The following is a 25,209-nucleotide window of genomic DNA, read 5'->3' on the forward strand; positions in this document are numbered from 1 at the left end:
CTCGGTGGTGGGGGGGCAGCCACTGTTGGCCCGGCAACGGGATCCCGTGGTCCTGCCGCTGTCGATGGAATTTCCCATTGAATACACCCACCCCTCCGGCCAACAGACTGGAAGATCCTCCCAGCGTGAAGAGCCGTTAGATCTCGCCCTCTGTCTGTACAAGAACAAGAGTCTACATGGCACCTGTAAAGAATATGGGCACAATTGTTCCAAAACATTTCTATGTGTGGCCTCCGGCGGGAAACACGGTGCGATTCCCATTGGGTGAGTCAACACGCTCCAGATCGCAAACCACCCTCACTTAGTCATTTTACGGAGGCTTGGTGATTTGTGCCCTGAATGTGGTGTGCGAGGCTGCAAAGATCGGCTCCTCAGAGATCAGGGTGCCATTTTTAAAGAGTGCACTGATCTTAAGGCAACCTTACAGAACCTCCCCCACTAATCCCCGTCATCAGGCACCCTTCCCGAGTAAGCAACATCCCGCTATTGGGTTGCCAAATGCTCCCCCTTCAGGCTCCCCCCCCCTCCCCCCCCCCCCCCAGGCCCCTCTTAGGCCCCCTCAGATCCAACCCCTCATGTGCCCCCTTCAGGCACCCCATCCCTTGGCAGTGTCAACCTGGCACTGCCCCTGCACCCTGGCACTTTCCAGCCATGTCCCTGAGCACCCACGAGCTCCAATGTCCTCCGAGTATCCCAGTTTTGTCAAGACGTCTGGCCCGCGTTTTTGGAGACCCGTCATGATTCCTGCCGGCTTCACGTTGAGGCAGTGGGTGGGAATTTGAAGGGGCCTGGTGACTTCGGCTTGAAGTCAATTTAAATTCGCGAATCAAGCCCTTGGCTTGAACCAAATGACATCATCAACCCGAGGCGGGAGAATCTGAAAATGAGTTGTCCCCAGCGCAAATCACATTATAACCCTCTCGCCACAGTCTCTGGTCAGAACACAATTTACGCCTGTGGAGCAAGGCCGGAGAATCGCTCCGTAAAATAGGAAAACAGTGGGAAGAAAAACAGATGAAAGAGATTAGAAAAGAGGGAAGACACTTGATCAAAAAATATGCAAATGTTTTGAAAAGGGGGAGAGGGAAGTGAAAAGCTAAAAAGAGTTCAATCTTACTCCTCACAAGTACACTTATTTAGAAAACGCTTGTCAGTCTAACATGCAACACCCGTGACAAACAGCAGGATCCAAAAACTGAAAGCTGATTTTCTGTAACAAATCACACTTGACAAGAGCAGCCCGATGCACAGTGGTTAGCACTGTCGCTTCACAGCTCCAGGGTCACAGGATCAATTCCTGGCTTGGATCACTGTCTGTGTGGAGTCTGCACGTTCTCCCCGCGTCTGCGTGGGTTTCCTCCGGGTGCTCCGGTTTCCTGTTAGGTGAATTGGACATTCTGAATTCTCCCTCTGTGTACCCGAACAAGCGCCGGAATGTGGTGACTAGGGGATTTTCACAGTAACTTCATTGCGGTGTTAATGTAAGCCTACTTGTGACACTAATCAAGATTATTATTAAAAAGTTAGTTTTTACAAAGTCAGTTATGATCCCCATTTTCTGAAAATTATTTGAAAATGTTACCCAGACCTGTGGAGAACAATGAATTCATCAGCTTTATATTCAGATTTAGTGGGTGGCACGGTAGCACAGTGGTTAGCACTGTTGCTTCACAGCTCCAGAGTCACAGGTTCGATCCCTGGCTTGGGTCACTGTCTGTGCGGAGTCTGCACGTCCTCCCCGTGTCTGCGTGGGTTTCCTCCGGGTGCTCCGGTTTCCTCCCACAGTCCAAAGATGTGCAGGTTAGGTGGATTGGCCATGATCAATTGCCCTTTGTGTCCAAAAAGGTTGGGTGGGGTTACTGGGTTACGGAAATAGGGTGGAGGTGTGGGCTTGGGTAGGGTGCTCTTTCCAAGGGCCGGTACAGACTCGATGGGCCGAATGGTCTCCTTCTGCAGTGTAAATTCTATGATTCTATGATTTATCACCTCCCACTTGAAAATTCTTTTTTGAATGGGCAGAACCTGACGTTAATAAAGCAATGCCTTACTAAATGCAAACACCAACACAGAAAACCATACGGCAGAATACAGCAGGTGGGAGGTGGATTTGAGACCAGGGAGAGATCAGCCAGGATCTGATTGAAGGGCGGAGCAGCCTCGAGGGGCTGGATTGCTGCCTCCTGCTCCTAATTTCTATGTAATACACGTACCCTGGTCCCAGTGAATTTTAGCGCAATTTGTAAATCCTGCAGTTCCCGCTGCATTAATTTGCCTTCAGCAGTAACGGAGTCATAATCCGACTCAAGTTGTTTCTTTCTCACATCCTCAGCAGCGTCATGCAGCCGGAGAAGATCAATCTCAGTCTTCATCTTCACTGTCTCTTCAGTTTTCATCGTCAGCTCTGACTGCAATTCAGCAACCAGCTAAAAAATAATTCAGGAACAACATTTTAAACATGCAAAAACCACCTTTCTCCTTTCAGGGACTGTTATGTACCTGGGAATATATTCCTGCTGGTTCTGTGTCACGTGATGTGTAGCGACATCAGCAGAATGTTTGTGTGGGTTTTGGGAACATTACCAACTTGGTTATATTGACCAACATCCTTAATAAACCTCTCGTCGTGTTTTACAAGAATCCAGAGTGTGGGTACCTCCATACCTTTTCTCTTTGCGGCAACAAAGAATTATAAGAGAAAGGCAGAAAGGTTAGTGGAAACGTATCTTTGGTATCACTCTCACAGAACACAAACATAAACTGGAGCTGCTTATTGGCATCTTCTCTTCCAGCTCGAACCATCTTTCTAACGCTTGAGTTTAGATCAGTTGGGCACACGCCAACCAAGTTACAAAGCGAGTGACGTATTGTCATGGAAATCTGTGTAGCTGGAGACAATACGCTGGAGGATTCCAGTAACAACAAAGAGGGTTTATTAACAGTCTGCAAAGGCATCTACAGACCTGCACAGAGCAACGTTGGTTAGTTCCAGCGTCCACACTGCTTGAGTCTCTGCTCCCACAGCCCCACACTTTCTCTCTATTGGTCAGGGATCGCATGCTCCCACGATATTGGTCCTGATCTGATCACGTGCACCGAAAAGTCCACCCTTAAAGGGGCCACGCTCCCACAACCCCCCCCCCCCCCCCCCCACCCCCCCTCCCCCAATACATTTTACAAAGTAAGCTATGTACAAGGTCAAGAAACATAAGGGAAAAGAGTTCATCACAGAATCACTCTGTCCGGGATACTTCAAGTCCTCACGGACCTCCTTAAACCCCCCCAGCCGACTCCACCGTCTCCGAGGTAGTCTTGTCGTTTGCGGAAGATGACGGTTCAGGAAACTCCACATCCTCTGTAGGGCTGTTCGTCAGTTCCCAGTGGGACTGCTGGCGGGGCTGACTCTGACATTCCCGCTCGCTCCACTCTGGAACAGCCAGTTAGACCCATCTGTTCCGGAATGGGGGTTCCAAACCCCGGCTCCCCATGTGGTCGACACGTTTCCGCACAGTCCTGCCATTGACCTTCACCACAACGATACGGGTCCAGGTAGGGACACAATCCAACCGGCTCACCAGGGTGGGCCCCAGGTGAAATCTCGAACTAGAGCCAGGTCACCACCTGGAAAGATCTGTCACCCCTTTGTTTTGCTGGGAGGCCTGACATACCTCTAACCCCCCCCCCCCCCTGCGCCCCCTCCACACCCCCCCCCCCCCCCCCACCGCCCCCCCCCCCCACCCCCCGCCAAAATTTGGAAAGATCAAGTCCAAGTGAATTTTGAGGCGGCAGCCCCCAGAAGCAATTCAGCCGACCTGACCACTGTGATGGAGTGGGAGAGTGGGGGAGGGGCGCATATTGTAGGACAAGATTGGCCAGCTGATGGTGCAACAGTCGGTCTAATTGCTTCCTTGAGACATTTTTTAAAGTCTGTACGGCCCATTCCGCCAACCCGTTGGATGCTGGGTAATATGGGCTGTCCCGCCATGCTGGATTCCATTTGTCTGAATGAAGTGTTGGAAATTGACCCCAGTGAAAGGGGCGACAGTATCGGGCACAATGGCTTCTGGTAGACTGTGTATGGTGAATATCGGGCGTAAGGCGCGCAGAGTAGCGACCAAGTTCATAGCTCCCATCTGTTGTATGGATAGCCATTAGGAGTGAATGTTCACTAAGATCCTGCCCAAGAAAGGGCCTGCATATCGACATGCACTCCAGACCATGGGTGACCCGGCCATTCCTAAGGTGGAGATTAGACGAAGGAAGAAACGATTGTTGAGTCTGGCAGGGAATGCATTGCTGTGCCTCTTCTTCAAGATTCTTGGCCACCAGATATAACTGCGAGACAACATTTTCATCTCAGTTTGACCCGGAGGGGCGCTGTGTCATTCTTGTAAGAGGGGTTCCCCTGCTGGGGGTAGAACGATAGCCCGAGAGCCCCAAAGTATTACTGCACCCTCGCAGGCTAGTTCATCCATCCAGGTTACGTAGAGCCTCAACTCTCCGGACCTCGCGTGGTGCCGATCTGTTTGGATCACCCATTTCACTTTGGATAAAACCGGATCTCGCTGGGTCCAATCTGGATGACACTGGCAAGGTATTCAAGAAGTTCAATGTCAAGATCATTTCTTGGGGTACTGGTGGAGGTGGTGCCAAGTTCTTTGGAAAGGGGAGTCGACTCAATTGGAGATTTGGATGCCAGGCCTGTGTTGGGCCTTGCTGCCACAAGTAGCAAGGCCCAACGTTTACACCCTGGCCGGGGCAATTGGGGAATTGGCTATTCCTCTCTCAGAAGACCCATTAGAGGCTTGTGGTCGGTTATTATCACAATGTGCCGCCCGTAAAGGTATTGGTGGAATTTTTAACACCTCAGAGAAGGACTAATCCCTGCTTTTAGATTTGGATGTAATTTCACCCAGCTTCAGAGAGAGTCCTTGACGCCAAGGCAATTGGCCATTCTGATCCATCCTCCGTCTCTATGGGATAGAACTTTCCTTTTCCCCTCTGGTGACTCGTCGCATGTGACAATCATTGGCTGCCCCAGGTCGATATGAGCTAAGTGGTTTGAAGATGCCAGAACTTGTTTTACCAAGCGGAAGCTTCCACTTACTGTAGCTTCCATTGCCAACGTTACTGTTTCCTTCGCAACTGGTGCAGTGGTGCCAATGCCGTGGCCAGGTTTGGGATGAACCTGCCATAATAGTTCACCATTGCCAGGAAGGATTTCAGCTCGACTACATTCCGGTGCTGGGACCTCTCGTACAGCTTTGACTTTTTCTTCGAGTGGACTTAGACCTGTGGCATCAAATACTCGGTTTCTGTGGCCCCGGAGGTAGATTTCTCACATTTCAGGTGGACTCCTGCATCTCTGAACCTCTTTAATATCTCCTCCAAACTTGACATGTGCTCTTTGTGCATCATTCCAGTGACTAAAACATCTTGTAAGTAGACCATCACTTTTGGGATATCCCGAAGGAGGTTTTCCATGGTACAGTGGAAAATAGCACAGGTCCAGGAAATGCCGAAAGGCAGCCTGGGGAACTGAAATAGGGCCTAGTGTTTATTGATCATGGAGAACATTTGGGACTTCCAACAGCAGGTATGGTTGGCTGAGGTCCAGCTTGAAGCAGATGAGGCCTCCCAGCAGCTTGTGGTGTACAGGTCCTCGATTCAGAGGATCAGGTACTTAACCAGCCAGGCAGCCTGGTTAATCATGCTCTTATAGTTCCCACACAAACTGATAGATTGGTCTGGCTTCAGCACAGGGTGCATGGGGAATCACCATTCGGAAAATTGCACTGATTTAATTATTCCCATTTCCTCTAATCGCTTAAACCCAGCTTCAACCTTTTGATACAGGGATGATTTAAGGCACTGGTCTGGTCCTAAAGAACTTCGGTGTTGAGTCTGGATTAAGATAAATTTTGGTCTCGTGTGCCAGGCTAAGCCTGATTCAATTTAAGGTGTTACACAGGGCGCATATGACTGGAGCACGGCTCAGTAAATTTTTTGGGGTAGAGGATAGGTGTGCGAGATGCTCGAGAAACCCAGCGAATCACACCCACATGTTCTGGTCATGTCCGGCACTACAGGGGTTCTGGGTGGGGGTGACAAAGGTGCTTTCGAAAGTAGTGGGGGTCCAGGTCGAACCAAGCTGGGGGTTGGCTATATTTGGGGTTGCACAAGAGCCGGGAGTGCAGGAGGCGAGAGAGGCCGATGTTTTGGCCTTTGCGTCCCTAGTAGCCCGGCGCAGGATACTGTTGATGTGGAAGGAAGCCAAGCCCCCGGTGGTGGAGACCTGGATAAATGACATGGCAGGGTTTCTAAAGCTGGAACGGGTTAAGTTTGTCCTAAGGGGATCGGCTCAAGGGTTCACCAGGCGGTGGCAACCGTTCGTCGAATACCTCACAGAAAGATAGAGGGAATGGAAAAAAAGAAGGCAGCAACAGCAGCCCGGGGGGGGGGGGGGGAGGAACCAGAAGGACTCTCAGGGTTGTTAATATATATGTATAATATGTATAGGTCGTTGCTATAAATAATTGTATATTGGACTGTTAAATCATATTTTTGGAGAGTGTTTATCTGAGACAAGGCAGTTGCCATTTAGTTTTAGTTTTTGTTTTTGTTATATATTATTTATTCTTTGTTTATAAAACAGGTCATTGTTATTTATACTGTTATATTATTGTGTAAAGGATAAATTGTGATGTACTGTGATGGTTGACCAAAAATTTTCAATAAAAAATATTTTTAAAAAAAAGATAAATTTTGGTGATCGTGGCCTTGACCTGGCCTAACTCACTGCGTCCTCTTAACTTCACAGGATGTCTTAAAAAACACATGTTTGAGGTTTTAAAGATTTCCAGCCAATTTAGTTTAATTTGCTGTAACCAGTCCCTCCCCATCAAGTTTGGTCTGTGCACCTCTGTAACAATCAAAGGCAGCTCAGCCTCTTGTTCTTTGTCAGCTACTGACGTTCTGGTGGTCCCAAGGATGTTTAAGGTTTCCCCCTTATACGCTGACAGCTTAGCCATTGTGCTTCCAAAATTCAAGGTTTGAGCCCCTTCGTGAATGTAACCAAATGTCTGCTGCGTCACAACCATCACCGATGTCCCTGGTATCAACCTCCATCTTCAAAGGTCTTTCATTCACTTGCAGAATGATTTCAATTGTGGCTGTCATATTGACTGTGACAACGTACAGATGGTACATTGTGTGTTCATCCCCCGAACTCTTCCCCACTTGGTTCAGTGGTGGTGTGGATTGTTGCTGATTCTTTTGCATCGCCGCTCTCTGCTTCGCCGGATATGGCCTCTTCGCTTCCAGCGAAAACACACAAACTCACGACAATGGCAATGATCTCCCCGATGTCGGAAATAATCCCCCTCTGTCTTGGGCTGACGATCCATTCTTTTCCCAGTTCCCTGACTTCAATCCGGTCCTGAGGACTGCATCTGGTTCTCTACTCTGCTTGCTGATCTCGCCACGTGCCTCGCCGAGATACTGTTCCGCAATCGATTCACTTCCTCTCCCAGCACACTCTGGAGCTCAGATGTGCCCTTTTTGCACACTCCATTGAGCTACCTCGACCGCTTTATCTAATGTGATTTTAGTTTCAGTGAGACATTTTTGTTCTGGCTGCTGGGGTTGTTAATTCCGCACATTAGACGATCATGCAGCATATCGCTGAGCGCTGCACCAAACTCAAGTGCTTGGTCATCTGGCAAAACCTGGCTACAAAGGCAAAGATGGACTCTTCTAAGTCCCTAACAGCAGAGTTGAATTTGTACCACTGTAGGATGAGTGAGGGCCTGGGATTAAAATGTTCCTTAACCAACATGACAAACTGGTCAAAGGTCTTTGAGTCAGGAACCACCGGGGACACAAGATTTCTTATCCGGTTGTAGGTTTGAGGCCCCCAAACCATCATAAGCATCACCTTCTGTTTGTCTTCCTCTGCTATCTCATTCCCTGTGAAGAATGTTCTGGCTCCAGTGTATGGCCCCCTGGTCGATCGGTTCTGACTGAGCGATCATTGGCATTTTCACTCACTTTTTGGTGCTACCGTCAATGGTTCCTGATTCTCGTCTGTCTCGGGAGGCTTCTTCCTTCTCCCCTCAAACGCTGAACTGCTGAAGACTAACGAGTGAACCGTTTACCTCGTCGCCAATGTGGGGGCTCGACACAATACACTGGAGACTTCCAGTAACAACAAAGGGGGTTTGTTAACAGTCGGCAACGGCAACTACAGCACAGGGCAACGCTGGTCAGGTCTCGACTCTCTAGCTCCAGGGTTCACACTGCCCGGGCCACTGCTCCCAGGGCCCCACACTTCCTCTCTATTGGTCAGGGTTCGCGCGCTCCTGCGTGATTGGTCACGTAGACTGCAAAGCCCGCCCCCTTAAAGGGACAGCGCTACCACAAAGTCATTTCATATTTCTTCACTAAAAATAAGCAGCTGTGGGGGATTCCAGGAAAAATGATGGAAGGTGAAGAAGTGATGTCATTTCTTGATAATACGATTAAAAACAAGTGAAATTTTAAACTCACCTCCCGGAAGTTGATGTTTTCTTTCTGAAGATCTGTCATAATTTTTATGTGATTGTTGTCTTCTCTCAAATTGGAAAACTATGGACAATGATAGAAACATATAACATTTACAGTTTGAGGATTACATTTATAACATTCCAATCTCTGATATAAATTGTTAACCCACTCAATAAAAGCCTTGACTTGTGTCACACATCTTCAGTCAATTTATCGCGCAAATTATTTCTTGCCCCATCCACTCCCCAATTTTCTCACCCTCCCTAAAAGATACTAATTCATATTGAATTCTGGCATCGTGGAGCAACCAGTCCCTGGCACCATTTGCCATTCTTCATGTATGAGCTCGGACAAAGAGTGTTGGTAGTCTTTGGACTTTGATGGACCTTGGGGATTGAGGGAGGATGTCTGGGCTTCATCAAGGTTGAAGAACCCGACAAGGCCCAGATCATCAAGGAGGCTCTGATAAACTTAAGAAAGTGGCATCGTTTAAATAATTCTCTGCCATTCCCACCAGACAGATAGGCGGGCTGCTTGACGGGAGTAGAAACGCTTCGTGGCAGGAGGCCTGGGGAGCCTCAGAGCTTCAATGAGGAGGAAGGGGTGAGGAGAAAAGTCGAGGCCAGATTCCGGAGACCTGTGATGGCAGCAATCAGGAAGGGGAAGATGGGGATGGGAAGGAGGGAATCTTCTTTATGAAGCCTGTGGAGGTGGGGGGGGAGGACTCCAGCTCCCGCTGGTCCGCAAACTCCTTAAAACCAGGAAACCTCTAAAGTTGACCTGCCTTGCTATTGGCCGCTGGGCACGTCCTGAGATAGAGACTGACAAAGAAAGTGGAGTTGAAGGTGAATCGGCCCTGCTTATATTGAATGGTGGAGCAAGCGCGATGGGTTATATGGTCCACTCCTGCTCTGACTGTTTACGTTATTGCATTGTTGCAGAACAGTGCAGGATTAAAAATCTTGTTCACATTAGTCCACAATGCCAATGACTTTATTGGATGGCGAACTGCTTGCTCTTAGCAAGAACTGTATCCAGGATCTGAATTTCAATTGGATGAAAGTTGGAATTAGATCCTCGATCCCTATATTTTAATCCAACTGCCCACAGCCCCACCCTCAACCTATCCCACCTGTCAAAGGGATTGAAATCAAGGGAATATCACAACTGCTCACTCAGTGCATGGTGTGGATGAAGCCCTGTCCAGCTGGCTGGTGACCCAGGAATGTGTGGGCACAGTCTCCCGATAAAGGTTCAGCCATTTGCACTGAGCTGAGGAGAAATGTCTTTACCCAGAGATTTCCAAATCTTTGGAATTCTCTTGCCCAGAGGTCTGTGGATGCTCAAGTCATTGAGTATGTTGAAGGCTGAGATGGACAGATTGTTTGGCACTAATGGAGTTGAGGGGTATGGTATAAGGCCGGAGAGTAGTTCGCCGACAGTCTGACTGAATGCAGAGCAGGCTAGAGGGGCCAAATGGCCTGCTCCTACTCCTATTGCTTAATTTATTCCTCTGTGTTGAGATGAGTGATCAGAGAGAGACTTCATTCGATACCAGAGACTGGGTTGGATCCAGACCACAGAACACAAGAACAGGATCATTTTCTGAGTAACAATTCTACAAATGGACAGAGCAGCCCGGTGGCGCAGTGGGTTAGCACTGCTGCCTCACGGCGCCGAGGTCCCGGGTTTGATCCCAGCTCTGGGTCACTGTCCGTGTGGAGTTTGCACATTCTCCCCGTGCCTGCGTGGATCTCACCCCCACAACCCAAAAATGTGCAGGGTAGGTGAATTGGCGACGCTAAATTGCCCCTTAATTGGAAAAAATGAATTGGATACTCTAAATTTATAAAACAAAAATCTACAAATGGACAGGGAAAGACTCTTTGGGTGGTACTGCCTGTCTCACACATTCTGTGTTAGCTGGTATATCTTAATGAATACATTCCCCATCCCACTCGGAGATCACAGGATTTTTGGAAAAGGCGAAATAACCATATTTTTAAAAGGGCAATTTGCGGGAAGCAATTTGGGAAATTCCACTCCGGCCCATCTAAGTAATTCAAACAGCTCCAAGCGCTCATGAAATAGCCTTTCGGGACATATCATTTTTTATTTTTGGAAGTGGGGACCCCCACATGGCAGGTGGCACCAGCCGTCCGAGGCTTTATGGGATGTTGGGTGCTCGGACTGCACAGCATGCGCGCTCTGAGTTGTTCGGTGACGGACTGTTCTGAGTGACTCTCTGTTCTGCGGTGGGGTCATCTCTGTACATTCCCAATTGTTGGCATTGTTGCTAGATGACTTGCATTAGTCCGAACAATACTGACATTCAATTGCCTGCTTCATACCTTGTTAGACATGTCATGTAGCTGATAACATCTTTCCTTCAGCTCCTTCTGCAGTCTTTCCATGTTAGCTTCAGTAGTTTGTAGCTGGGCTTCAGCCAGCGACTTGCTCCGGTTTATTGATATGATGGCTCCTGTGCAAAAAAGAACATAAACACACTCTTGTTCAAGACTTTTAACAGCTCTGCACAACAGTGAATCTCATTCACTGATTTGCTAAGCATGCACAATTTATCCTGAATACTCTACAAAATGCGATTGAGCCTTTAGTGCTTGGGGTTGCAAACCTTGTTGATTACTGAGTAATACAGTCCAATACAGGATCAATTAACCCATGTCAGAAATGCACATCCCAATTATCGGAAGCATGTGCATGCTTTGGAGAGGGTACAGAGGAGATTTACCAATATGCTGCCTGGACTGGAGGGCATATCTTGTGAAGGAAGGTTGAGGGAGCTAGGGATTTTCTCACTGGAGCGAAGAAGTAAGAGAGGTGACTTGATAGAGGTGTACAAGGTGATGAGAGGCATGGATAGAGTGGATAGCCAGAGACTTTTCCCCAGGACGGAAATGGCTGTCACGAGGGGACATAATTTTAAGGTGATTGGAGGAGGGTATAGGGGAGATGTCAGAGGTCGGTTCTTTACACAGAGTGGTGGGTGTGTGGAATGCACTGCCAGCAGAGATGGTGGAGTCTGAGTCATTAGGGACATTTAAGCAACTCTTGGACAGGCACATTGGCAGCAATAAATTGAAGGGGTGGCGGTTAGATTGATCTTAGATTAGGAGAAGTGGTTGGCACAACATTGTGGGCCGAAGGGCCTGTACTGTGCTGTACTGTGCTATGTTCTAATACTTCGAATAGTGCTTGAATGTCAAGACTTGTACGTTCTCCCCGTGTCTGCGTGGGTTTTCTCTGGGTGCTCCGGTTTCCTCCCACAAGTCCCGAAAGACGTGCTGTGAGGTATTTTGGACATTCTGAATTATACGTCTGTGTACCCGAACAGGCGCCGGAATGTGGCGACTAGGGACTTTCACAGTAACTTCATTGCAGAGTTGTGACAATAATAAAGATTTTTGTTTAATTCTAGTGTTTTAAACATGCTGTTGATATTTTTCTACAGAATGTAAATATAATCTATTCTGGGTATTGCCTCAACATTAGATAACCTAATTAATTTATGATTCGACTTGAAACTTGTAACTAAGATATTTGAGGTATAAATTGGATAAGCGGGTTAGCCCTGCTGCATCACGGCGCCGAGGTCCCAGGTTCGATCCCGGCTCTGGGTCACTGTCCGTGTGGAGTTTGCACATTCTCCCCGTATCTGCGTGGATATCACCCCCACAACCCAAAGATGTGCAGGGTAGGTGAATTGGCCAGGCTAAATTGCCCCTTAATTGGAAAAAATGAAGTGGGTACACTAAATTTAATTGAAAACATAAAATAAAAAGTTGGATAATCGCCCCCTCCTTGTTGGTACCATTATCCAAATATTTAGGAAGTGGGAGATCGATTAATTTTTGCAATAATGCATTCTTTATCATGAATAAAGCCAAGTATAAATGCAGTTCTTTGGATTTTTGATATAAACTCCTCATAAAACAGACTTTATTTAACAGTACCCCTCGACATGTTGTAATGCTGTCTCATTTCTTTCAGTTTCTTCTTCAAACTTTCATTTTGGTAAATCAATTTTGTGAGTTCCTCTGGTTTCCCTTCCAATTCGTGGTCACTGGCTTCCTCAGAGTCAAAAAATTCTGATTCCCTGGTCTCTGCACCATGGTCCACCATTTCATATTCTTCCTCATCATGATCACTCGCATCTTCATCTGCAGGATTCACCACGAATTGTATGCCTACTTGGTCAAAATTCTCTTGTGTGTTTAGTTCCCCGCTCGGATGCTCAATTATCTCAGAAAGCTAAGAAATAATTAACAGATGTCTCATCATCACCAAAATAATCATAAACCATAGCCCATCAATCTGAATTTTTAACATTTCATTCATGCCTAACACGTTTAGAACACACGCCTGTGAATTTTGAACAGGACGCAGAATAAACATCTGACATGATATTCCTTTCCCCCCGTTTCACGGGAAGAGTTTTCAGAATGATCTCCGGGCAAACCCCCCCACAGACCCTCTCAGGGTGAACTTTATCTTCTCCAGCCTGAGGAATTCTGTGAGGTCACTCGCCCACACTCCCGGTTTCAGGGCCCCGAGTCCCTCCTTTCCAATAAGATCCGCCTCCGGGCTACCAGAGAGGCAAAGGCCAGGACATCGGCCTCTCTCACCCCCTGGACTCCCGGGTCTTCTGACCCTCCAAAGATCGCCACCTCCTGACCCGGGACCAAGTGCACCTTCAAGACCTCGGACATGACCTTGGCAAACCCCTGCCAGAATTCCCCAAGCTTCAGACAGGCCCAAAACATATGGACATGATTTGCAGGCCCACCCACACACCACCCACACTATCCTCCACCACCTCAAAAAACCTGCTCATCCTGGCCACAGTCATGTGTGCCCTGTGGACCACCTTAAACTGATGAAGGCTAAGCCTGGCACACGACGAGGATGCATTCACCCCCGTCAAATCTCCTCCCACAGCCCAACCTCCACCTCCCTCCCCAACTCTTCCTCGCACTTCCGCTCCACTACCCCTATCAGGACTCCTTCCCAATCCATCAACTTGTAAATTTCTTTTTTAAAATAAATTTAGTGTAACCAATTCATTTTTTCCAATTAAGGGGCAATTTAGCGCGTCCAATCCACCTACCCTGCACATCTTTAGGTTGTGGGGGCGAGACCCACGCAGACATGGGGAGAATGTGCAAACTCCACACGGACAGTGACCCAGAGCCGGGATCGAACCTGGGACCTCGGCGCCGTGAGGCTGCAGTGCTAACCCACTGCGCCACCGTGCTGCCCAACTTGTACATTTCTGGCACTTTACCCTCACCTACCCCTGTTTTTGACACCACCTTGTCCTGCAGCCCCTGGGGCGGCAGGTGGGGAAAGGTCGGCACCGGCTTCCGGACAAAATCCCTCACCTGTAAATATCGGAACCCATTCCCAGCGGGCAACTCAAATTCCTCCATCGCCCCCTCCAAGCTTGAGAGGCTGCCCCCAACGAATAGATCCCCAAACCGCTCATTCTCTGCCTGTTGCCAACCCTGAAACCCCCCATCGATTCCCGCAGATCGATGCCCAAACCGAGGCCCCCTGCAGCCTCAGGTGCCACCACTGTCCCCACATCCTCAGGGCCGCCAACACTATCGGGGTTGTGGAGTACCTGGCCGGCAAGAACAGTAAAGACACCGCCAATTGTGCCCCTAAACTCGTGTCTTTACACGAGGCTGCCTCCATCCGCTCCCATGCAGACCCCTCCCCTACTACCCACTTCCTGACCATGGCTATATTCGCCGCCCAGTAATAATTCATCAAGTTTGGAAGAGCCAGCCAGCACCTCCCCCCCCCTCCCCCCATCCCCTGCCCCGCTCCAGCAGCACCTTCTTTACCCACCCACACAAACTCCCAAATCCCCGCATTCACCCTCCTAAAAAACGCCTTTGGAATGAAGAGCGGGAGATTCTGGAACACCAATAAGGACCTCGGGAGAACGTCATCTTCACTGATTGCACCCGTCCCGCCAGCGACAGTGGGAGTACATCCCACTTCCTAAATCCCCCTTCACCTGTTCCACCAACCCAGCCAGATTTAGCTTGTGCAGCTGCTCCCCCCCCCCTACCCCCCCGCCCCCCCCGCGCCACCTGGATACCCAAATACCAAAAGCCCGCCCCCACAGCTCTAAACGGCAACTCCCGTAACCTCCTCTCCTGCCCCCTCGCTTGGATCTGAGAAACCTTGTTTCCCATATTCAATTTGTACCCTGATGAAGGTAATCAACTATTTTCTGATCGGTAAAAGGGATATTTTAATGTAAATATTAAAGCCCATTTTTAATACCCAATTTAAAATAAGGATTTCAGCACTCATAACTTCAGGTCATGACAAAACACATAACTTCAACAGAAGCACAAAAGCCTGCCACATCCACAAACTAATTGGAGATAAAAACAACATTTTGCTGAAAAATGAACAAACCATTGTTCTAATTAACAGATTTTAAAGTTAGTTTGATATTAAGAAAAGAGCTGGAGCAGTAATCAAGATCAAGGTCGAAATAAGCACCAAAGCGATATGAAGGCACCATTGTCCAGAATGTGGATAAAGCAAAGTCAGCAGAAAACCAGTATAAACCAGTCTTGATAATAGCACAAAATCGCATTCCATAGCATACACAAATATTCAAACATGAAACATTCAGAACTTTTGTTGCACATTGAGGATTGACAGTTAACCATCGAATCAAATGTATTTGATTCTCACCCAAACCAATTAGGACGACATAGAGGCGCAGACAGATGGCTTCAGTCTGATAAAATTCTCTTTAAACATGAGGGTCCGCACGGCCATCTTTATTCCGGGATCACTCTATACTTTGATCTCGCTACTCGCTATCTTTATTTTCATATTTTCACTTTTCCACTCTAACTCTTGAAGTTCATGCAAGTTGTTTTGCCGTAAGGAAGAAACCATTTTTTTTTTTTTAATAAATATTTTATTGAAAATTTTTGGTCAACCAACACAGTACATTGTGCATCCTTTACACAATATTATAACAACACAAATAACAATGACCTATTTTATAAACAGAAAATGAATAAATAATAAATAACAAAAATGAAAACTAACCCTAATTGGCAACTGCCTTATCACAAGTAACACTCTCCAAAAATATAATTTAACAGTCCAATATATAATTATCTGTCGCAACGACCTATACATATTATACAGTATATATTAACAACCCTGAGAGTCCTTCTGGTTCCTCCTCCCCCCCCTCCCCCCCCCCCCCCCCCCCGATCCTGGGCTGCTGCTGCTGCCTTCTTTTTTCCATTCCATCTATCTTTCTGCGAGGTATTCGACGAACGGTTGCCACCGCCTGGTGAACCCTTGAGCCGACCCCCTTAGAACGAAGTTAATCCGCTCTAGCTTTATAAACCCTGCCATGTCATTTATCCAGGTCTCCACCCCCGGGGGCCTGGCTTCTTTCCACATTAACGATATCCTGCGCCGGGCTACTAGGGACGCAAAGGCCAAAACATCGGCCTCTCTCGCCTCCTGCACTCCCGGCTCTTGTGCAACCCCAAATATAGCCAACCCCCAGCTTGGTTCGACCCGGACCCCCACTACTTTTAAAAGCACCTTTGTCACCCCCATCCAAAACCCCTGTAGTGCCGGGCATGATCAAAACATATGGGTATGATTCGCTGGGCTTCTCGAGCACCTCGCACACCTATCCTCCACCCCAAAAAATTTACTGAGCCGTGCTCCAGTCATATGCGCCCTGTGTAATACCTTAAACTGAATCAGGCTTAGCCTGGCACACGAGGACGACGAGTTTACCCTGCTTAGGGCATCTGTCCACAGCCCCTCCTCGATCTCCTCCCCCAGCTCTTCTTCCCATTTCCCTTTTAGTTCATCTACCATAGTCTCCCCTTCGTCCCTCATTTCCCTATATATATCTGACACCTTACCATCCCCCACCCATGTCTTTGAGATCACTCCGTCCTGCACCTCTTGTGTCGGGAGCTGCGGGAATTCCCTCACCTGTTGCCTCGCAAAAGCCCTCAGTTGCATATACCTGAATGCATTCCCTTGGGGCAACCCATATTTCTCGGTCAGCGCTCCCAGGCTCGCAAACTTCCCATCCACAAACAGATCTTTCAGTTGCGTTATTCCTGCTCTTTGCCACATTCCATATCCCCCATCCATTCCCCCCGGGGCAAACCTATGGTTGTTTCTTATCGGGGACGCCCCCAAGGCTCCAGTCTTTCCCCTATGCCGTCTCCACTGTCCCCAAATCTTCAGTGTAGCCACCACCACCGGGCTTGTGGTGTAGTTCCTCGGTGAGAACGGCAATGGGGCTGTCACCATAGCCTGTAGGCTAGTCCCCCTACAGGACGCCCTCTCTAATCTCTTCCACGCCGCTCCCTCCTCCTCTCCCATCCACTTACTCACCATTGAAATATTAGCGGCCCAATAATACTCACTTAGGCTCGGTAGTGCCAGCCCCCCCCCCCTATCCCTGCTACGCTGTAAGAATCCCTTCCTCACTCTCGGGGTCTTCCCGGCCCACACAAAACCCATGATGCTCTTTTCAATCCTTTAAGAAAAAGCCTTCGTGATCACCACCGGGAGGCACTGAAACACAAAGAGGAATCTCGGGAGGACCACCATCTTAACCGCCTGCACCCTCCCTGCCAGTGACAGGGATACCATATCCAATCTCTTAAAATCCTCCTCCATTTGTTCCACCAACCGCGTTAAATTTAACCTATGCAATGTGCCCCAATTCTTGGCTATCTGGATCCCCAGGTAACGAAAGTCCCCTGTTACCTTCCTCAACGGTAGGTCCTCTATTTCTCTACTCTGCTCCCCTGGATGCACCACAAACAACTCACTTTTCCCCATGTTCAATTTATACCCTGAAAAATCCCCAAACTCCCCAAGTATCCGCATTATTTCTGGCATCCCCTCCGCCGGGTCTGCCACGTATAGTAGCAAATCGTCCGCATACAAAGATACCCGGTGTTCTTCTCCTCCTCTAAGTACTCCCCTCCACTTCTTGGAACCCCTCAATGCTATCGCCAGGGGCTCAATCGCCAGTGCAAACAATAATGGGGACAGAGGGCATCCCTGCCTTGTCCCTCTATGGAGCCGAAAATATGCAGATCCCCGTCCATTCGTGACCACGCTCGCCATCGGGGCCCTATACAACAGCTGCACCCATCTGACATACCCCTCTCCAAAACCAAATCTCCTCAACACCTCCCACAAATAATCCCACTCCACTCTATCAAATGCTTTCTCGGCATCCATCGCCACTACTATCTCCGTTTCCCCCTCTGGTGGGGCCATCATCATTACCCCTAACAGCCTCCGTATATTCGTGTTCAGCTGTCTCCCCTTCACAAACCCAGTTTGGTCCTCGTAGACCACCCCCGGGACACATTCCTCTATTCTCATTGCCATTACCTTGGCCAGGATCTTGGCATCTACATTTAGGAGGGAAATAGGTCTATAGGACCCGCATTGTAGCGGGTCCTTTTCCTTCTTTAAGAGAAGCGATATCGTTGCTTCAGACATAGTCGGGGGCAGTTGTCCCCTTTCCTTTGCCTCATTAAAGGTCCTCGTCAATACCGGGGCGAGCAAGTCCACATATTTTCTATAGAATTCGACTGGGAATCCATCCGGTCCCGGGGCCTTTCCCGCCTGCATGCTCCTAATTCCTTTCACCACTTCTTCTACCTCGATCTGTGCTCCCAGTCCCACCCTTTCCTGCTCTTCCACCTTGGGAAATTCCAGCTGATCCAAGAAACCCATCATTCTCTCCCTCTCATCCGGGGGTTGAGCTTCATATAATTTTTTATAAAATGTCTTGAACACTCCATTCACTCTCTCCGCTCCCCGCTCCATCTCTCCTTCCTCATCCCTCACTCCCCCTATTTCCCTCGCTGCTCCCCTTTTCCTCAATTGCTGTGCCAGCAACCTGCTCGCCTTCTCCCCATATTCGTACTGTACACCCTGTGCCTTCCTCCATTGTGCCTCTGCAGTGCCCGTAGTCAGCAAGTCAAATTCTACATGTAGCCTTTGCCTTTCCCTGTACAGTCCCTCCTCCGGTGCTTCCGCATATTGTCTGTCCACCCTCAAAAGTTCTTGCAGCAACCGCTCCCGTTCCTTACTCTCCTGCTTCCCTTTATGTGCCCTTATTGATATCAGCTCCCCTCTAACCACCGCCTTCAACGCCTCCCAGACCACTCCCACCTGGACCTCCCCATTATCATTGAGTTCCAAGTACTTTTCAATGCACCCCCTCACCCTTATAAACACCCCCTCATCTGCCATTAGTCCCATGTCCATTCTCCAGGGTGGGCGCCCTCCTGTTTCCTCCCCTATCTCCAAGTCTACCCAGTGTGGAGCGTGATCCGAAATGGCTATAGCCGTATACTCCGTTCCCCTCACCTTCGGGATCAACGCCCTTCCCAGCACAAAAAAGTCTATTCGCGAGTAGACTTTATGGACATAGGAGAAAAACGAGAACTCCTTACTCCTAGGTCTGCTAAATCTCCACAGGTCTACACCTCCCATCTGCTCCATAAAATCTTTAAGTACCTTGGCTGCTGCCGGCCTCCTTCCAGTCCTGGACTTCGACCTATCCAGCCCTGGTTCCAACACCGTATTAAAATCTCCCCCCATTATCAGCTTTCCCATCTCTAGGTCCAGAATGCGTCCTAGCATCCGCCTCATAAAATTGGCATCATCCCAGTTCGGGGCATATACGTTTACCAAAACCACCGTCTCCCCCTGTAGTTTGCCACTCACCATCACGTATCTGCCCCCGTTATCCGCCACTATAGTCTTTGCCTCGAACATTACCCGCTTCCCCACTAATATAGCCACCCCCCTGTTTTTCACATCTAGCCCCGAATGGAACACCTGCCCCACCCATCCTTTGCGTAGCCTAACCTGGTCTATCAGTTTCAGGTGCGTTTCCTGTAACATAACCACATCTGCCTTAAGTTTCTTAAGGTGTGCGAGTACCCGTGCCCTCTTTATCGGCCCGTTCAGCCCTCTCACGTTCCACGTGATCAGCCGGGTTGGGGGGCTTCCTACCCCCCCACCCTTGTCGATTAGCCATCACCTTTTTCCAGCTCCTCACCCGGTTCCCACGCAGCTGTATCTCCCCCAGGCAGTGTCCCCCCCGCCCATCCCCTCCCATACCAGCTCCCCCCTCTCCCCAGCAGCAGCAACCCAGTAATTCCCCCCTCCCACCCCCCCGCTAGATCCCCCGCTAGCGTAACTACTCCCCCCATGTTGCTCCCAGAAGTCAGCAAACTCTGGCCGACCTTGGCTTCCCCCAGTGACCTCGGCTCGCACCGTGCGACGCCCCCTCCTTCCTGCTTCTCTATTCCCGCCATAATTATCATAGCGCGGGAACCAAGCCCGCGCTTCTCCCTTGGCCCCGCCCCCAATGGCCAACGCCCCATCTCCTCCACCTCCCTTCCTCCCCCCATCACCACCTGTGGAAGAGAGAAAAGTTACCACATTGCAGGATTAGTACATAAAACTCCTCTTTCCCCCCTTTTTAACCCCCCTCTTTGCCCCCCACATTCGCCCCACCACTTTGTTCAAACGTTCTTTTTAATAACCCACTCATTCCAGTTTTTCTTCCACAATAAAAGTCCACGCTTCATCCGCCGTCTCAAAGTAGTGGTGCCTCCCTCGATATGTGACCCACAGTCTTGCCGGTTGCAGCATTCCAAATTTTATCTTCTTTTTATGAAGCACCGCCTTGGCCTGATTAAAGCTCGCCCTCCTTCTCGCCACCTCCGCACTCCAGTCTTGATAAACGCGGATCACCGCGTTCTCCCATTTACTGCTCCGAGTTTTCTTCGCCCATCTAAGGACCATTTCTCTATCCTTAAAACGGAGGAATCTCACCACTATGGCTCTGGGAATTTCTCCTGCTCTCGGCCCTCGCGCCATCACTCGGTATGTTCCCTCCACCTCCAACGGACCCGCCGGGGCCTCCGCTCCCATTAACGAGTGCAGCATTGTGCTCACAAATGCCCCGACATCCGCTCCCTCCACACCTTCAGGAAGACCAAGAATCCTCAGGTTGTTCCTCCTTGCGTTGTTCTCCAGTGCCTCCAACCTTTCCACACATCGTTTCTGATGTGCCTCATGCGTCTCCGTCTTCACCACCAGGCCCTGTATGTCGTCCTCATTCTCGGCTGCCTTTGCCTTCACGACCCGAAGCTCCCGCTCCTGGGTCTTTTGTTCCTCCTTTAGCCCTTCGATCGCCTGTAGTATCGGGGCCAACAGCTCTTTCTTCATTTCCTTTTTGAGCTCTTCCACACAGCATTTCAAGAACTCTTGTTGTTCAGGGCCCCATGTTAAACTGCCACCTTCTGACGCCATCTTGGTTTTTGCTTGCCTTCCTTGCCGCTGTTCTAAAGGATCCACTGCAATCCGGCCACTCTCTCCTCCTTTTTCCATCCGTATCCAGGGGGGATTCCCTTCTGGTTTACCGCACAGTGTTTTTAGCCGTCAAAATTGCCGTTGGGGCTCCTATCAAGAGCCCAAAAGTCCGTTTCACCGGGAGCTGCCGAAACGTGCGACTCAGCTGGTCATCGCCGCACCCGGAAGTCCAGGAAGAAACCATTTCTGTATTATTTTGAAAGTTAAATTGTTTTATAAATTACCTCTCTTTAAGTCCTTTGCTAGCAGGGTTTTATTGAGAATAGATTTAAGTTTCTCTCAATTGTAATCAAGTAGAGGCAATAAAAGATTCTGATTTGCATCCGAGACGTTTAATCAAATTTCGACTGAGTTTTAGTGCTGTTTGACTTCACTAGATCCACATGGTAGATCTCGACACCTGAGAACCCGCCAAATTCTTCCAATATGCCCATAATCCCTCCAATAACCTCCAACGGGTATGATATATAGAGCAGTAAATCGCCCGTGTACAATGAGCCCTATGCTCCACCCGCTCTCACTATCCCTGCCAATCCCTTGATGCTCTCAGCCCCATTGCCACTGGCTCTATCGCCAAAGCAAATGAGGAGGGTGGACATCCTTGCCTCGCCCCCCAGTGCAACTAAAATACTCCGAGCTCACCCTGTTTGTTCGCACACTCACTGTCGGCGCCCGGTTCAACAGCCGGACCCAATCCACAAACCCCTGCCCAAACCCAAACCGCCCCACCCCTGCCCCAGCACCCGCCTTGTAAACTCTACATCACCCCAGTTTGGGGCATAAACATTCACCAAAACCACCGGCATCCCCTCCAATTTCCCACTCACCATAACGAACCTCCCCCCGGAATCTGCCACTATGTTCCCCACTTCAAACGCTACCTGTTTATTAGCCCCCCACCCAGGGACATCCGTACGTTACATAAGAGAAAGAAAACACAACTCCCCCCCCCCCCTAGGAAAGAAACGAGGGGGGAAATCCCCCACTCCCCTGACAGGGGGACAGGGAGGACCAACCTCCCCAAACACCTGCTCCAAAGTTCAATGTCGTCCTTCTCCTGCCAGTCCATTATCTCTCACAAACTCCATCACTTCCTCCGGTGTCCCAAAATAATATTCCCGACAATTCTGGGTCACCCAGAGGCAGCATCCCGAACTTCACCCCCTTCTTAAAGAGGGGAGCCTTCACTCTGTTGAAGCCCGCTCTCCTCTTGGCCAACTCCGCACCCAGAGGTCGTGCCCCCCCCAGGTCCTGGTATACTCAGAGTTCACTGCCCTCCCAGGTCCTGGTGTATCAGAGGTCACCGCCCTCCCAGGTCCTGGTGTATCTGAGGTCACCGCCCTCCCAGGTCCTGATGTATCAGAGGTCACCGCCCTCCCAGGTCCTGGTGTATCTGAGGTCACCGCCCTCCCAGGTCCTGGTGTATCTGAGGTCACCGCCCTCCCAGGTCCTGGTGTATCAGAGGTCACCGCCCTCCCAGGTCCTGGTGTATCTGAGGTCACCGCCCTCCCAGGTCCTGATGTATCAGAGGTCACCGCCCTCCCAGGTACACCGCCTTGTCTGCCTGGCCCACCTCAAGATCCTTTCTTTATCAAGGAACCGGTGTAACCGCACTACCACCGCCCTCGGCGGCTCATTACCCTGCGGCTTCCTCATCAGCACCCAGTGCGTCGGGTCCACCTCCAGGGGCTGTTCGAACACCACCTGTCCCAAAACGTCTCCAACATCTTGGCTACAGAAGAGCCAGCGTCCGCTCCCTCAATGCCCTCCTGCAAGCCCACAATCCTCAGGTTCGGTCTCTGGGGGCAGTTCTCTAGATCCTCCACCTTCTCCTATAATAATAATCACTTATTGTCACGAGTAGTTACTGTGAAAAGCCCCTAGTCGCCACATTCCGGCTACTGTTTGGGGAGGCCGGTACGGGAATTGAACCCGCGCTGCTGGCTTTGTTCTGCATAACAAGCCAGCTGTTTAGCCCACTGTGCTAAACCAGCCCCTGAAGCCGCTTGTGGGTATCTCACATCACCCCCATCTCGGCCGCCAATGAAGTGAGCTGCTCTTCATGCTCCCCCACCGTCTCCTCCGCCTTCTGGATCGCCTGGCTGTGAGTCTCCAACCTCAGCTCCACGCGGTCCATCCCCGCCTTAAGCGGATCCACCGTCTTCGCCAGACCCTACAGAGAGTCCTTCCTCTGCTGGGTGAACTTCTTGTTCAAGAAGTAAGTCCACCAGCTGCCCCATAGACCATTGAGAAGGCAGGGCTGACTCCTTGCCCTCCGCCATCTTCCACTGCGTCGCAGGAAACGTTTCTCACTCCAACAGCTCCTTTTGTATAAAACCACTCCTAAAACCACGGATCCATCCACGGTGGAACAAATTCATTCTCCACCACTCCTGCACCTTTTCTCAACAAAGCATTCGCCCGTTAATTGGCGAAAAGGCCCAAAAGCACCGTCACAAGCGGGAGCTGCTAATGTGCGACCATTCACACCATGGCCGCCACCGGACATTCCACCATAATCATGTTGTGTAACCTCCGGGTATTTTCCGGCATCTGCCATCCCTTCGCAAAACCCGCCTGGGAAACACCAAACCCATCTAGGTACTGTCTCATCCCCTCTTCCCCCCCACGGTGCTCCGACTCATAAAGCCTCCTTAGAAGGCCTCAAATACCCCATTCACCCCCTCCGGATCCATCACCAGCTAACCCCCCTTGTCCCTCACCCTACCAATCTCCCTAGCCGCTACCTGCTTCCTCAACTGATGGGCCAGCATCCTGCCTGCCTGATCCCCGTACTCAGACACTGCCCCCCTGGCCCTCAATACCCCCCAATACCCCCAAATACCCCACAATACCCCCAAGTACCCCCAAATACCCCCAAATACCCACTCCAGACATTTTATCACAAAGCTCCTCTTTTTCACGGTCTCTCTTCAAGTTTATCGCCTCGTCCAGCGAGTCAAAATAAAACTCTTTCTTCTGATAACTCACCCACAAGCAGACTGGTACAGCACCCCAAACTTGACCCTCTCCTTGAAGAGGGCAGCTTTTCCCAGTTGACCCCGGCTCTCCTCTTCGCCGGCCCTGCACCCAGGTCCTGGTAGATCCACAGCTCACTCCCTTCCCAGCTGCACCTCCTGGTCTGCCTCGCCCACTGCAAAATCTCCTTGTCCAAGAAACGGCGCAGCTGCTCCACCATCGCCCGCTGCGGCTCCCCCAGCTGGGGCTTCCTCCTCAGCTCCCCATGCACCCCATCCACCCCGAGGGGCCCATCGAAGGCTCCTCCCCCATCAACTGCTCCAACATCCTTGCCACATACTTGGCGGCCTCCGCTCCCTGGATGCTCCTCAAATTCGGACACGTGGAGCGATTCGCCAGGTCCTCCAGCCTCTCTGCTAGCTGTCCACCACCATCCCCAACTCTGCCGCCAGCAAGGCCATCCAGTCCTCATGCTCCCCCACCGCCCCCTCCACCTTCTGTATTGCCGGGCCCTGAGCCTCCAGCCTCTGCCCCACTCTATGTCGCCGCTGTGAGCGGCTCCACCACTTTGGCCGGGTCCTCCGAGGTCTCCTTCCTCAGCTGCTGCACCTTATTATTTAAAAACTCCACAAGTTGCTCTGTTGATCACTGGCCAGGCAGTGCTGCCCCCCTTGCCCTCCGCCATCCTGACCTGTGGCGCATCACAAAGACCGGCCAGCTCCAGCTGCTCTTTCTTTCTCGTGGCATTTCTTGTCCTCTGATCCCTACAGCAGACCCACCAGAGGGGTATTACCTTCCCTGGGCACTCACGCACCTTTCACCCTCAAAATGACCCCCATATGGGTGGAGAAGGACTGACAAAATTCACCTTGAGCCCCTAAATGTGTGACCACTCACTCCATGGCCGCCACCGGAAGTCGGTTGTCGTGATCCTTGACTGAGCCTCTGCACCACTCTCCACAATTGTGATCAGCACCTCCGCGGCCTCACTTTCCATCTCATAGAATCATAGAATTTACAGTACAGAAGGAGGCCATTCGGCCCATCGAGTCTGCACCGATCCTTGGAAAGAGCACCCTACCCAAGCCCACACCTCATGTGCTTGATTTCCAAACGTGTTGTGAATCTGACACCCAGATCATACGCAGAACATTGGTTAGCACTGCTGCCTCACAGCACGAGAAACTTGGGTTTGATTATGGCCTTGGTTGACTGTGCGGAGTTCACATT

The 25,209-nt window shown here is 50.1% G+C and overlaps 1 protein-coding gene across 1 annotated transcript in view; it reads right to left on the reverse strand.

Annotated features, from left to right (window-relative positions):
* The window catches only part of LOC140392331 (coiled-coil domain-containing protein 27-like), a 74,713-nt gene that overhangs the window by 22,863 nt on the left and 26,641 nt on the right, over positions 1 to 25,209 (reverse strand). Inside the window, exons 7-10 of the mRNA XM_072477642.1 lie at positions 12,516 to 12,813; positions 10,893 to 11,023; positions 8,545 to 8,622; positions 2,211 to 2,423 (exon numbers count right to left, since the gene is read on the reverse strand). Coding sequence (XP_072333743.1) covers positions 2,211 to 2,423; positions 8,545 to 8,622; positions 10,893 to 11,023; positions 12,516 to 12,813 — 720 coding nt within the window. The remainder of the gene's footprint in view (positions 1 to 2,210; positions 2,424 to 8,544; positions 8,623 to 10,892; positions 11,024 to 12,515; positions 12,814 to 25,209) is intronic.

Source organism: Scyliorhinus torazame, chromosome 16, assembly GCF_047496885.1.
Source record: "Scyliorhinus torazame isolate Kashiwa2021f chromosome 16, sScyTor2.1, whole genome shotgun sequence".
NCBI lineage: Eukaryota > Metazoa > Chordata > Chondrichthyes > Carcharhiniformes > Scyliorhinidae > Scyliorhinus > Scyliorhinus torazame.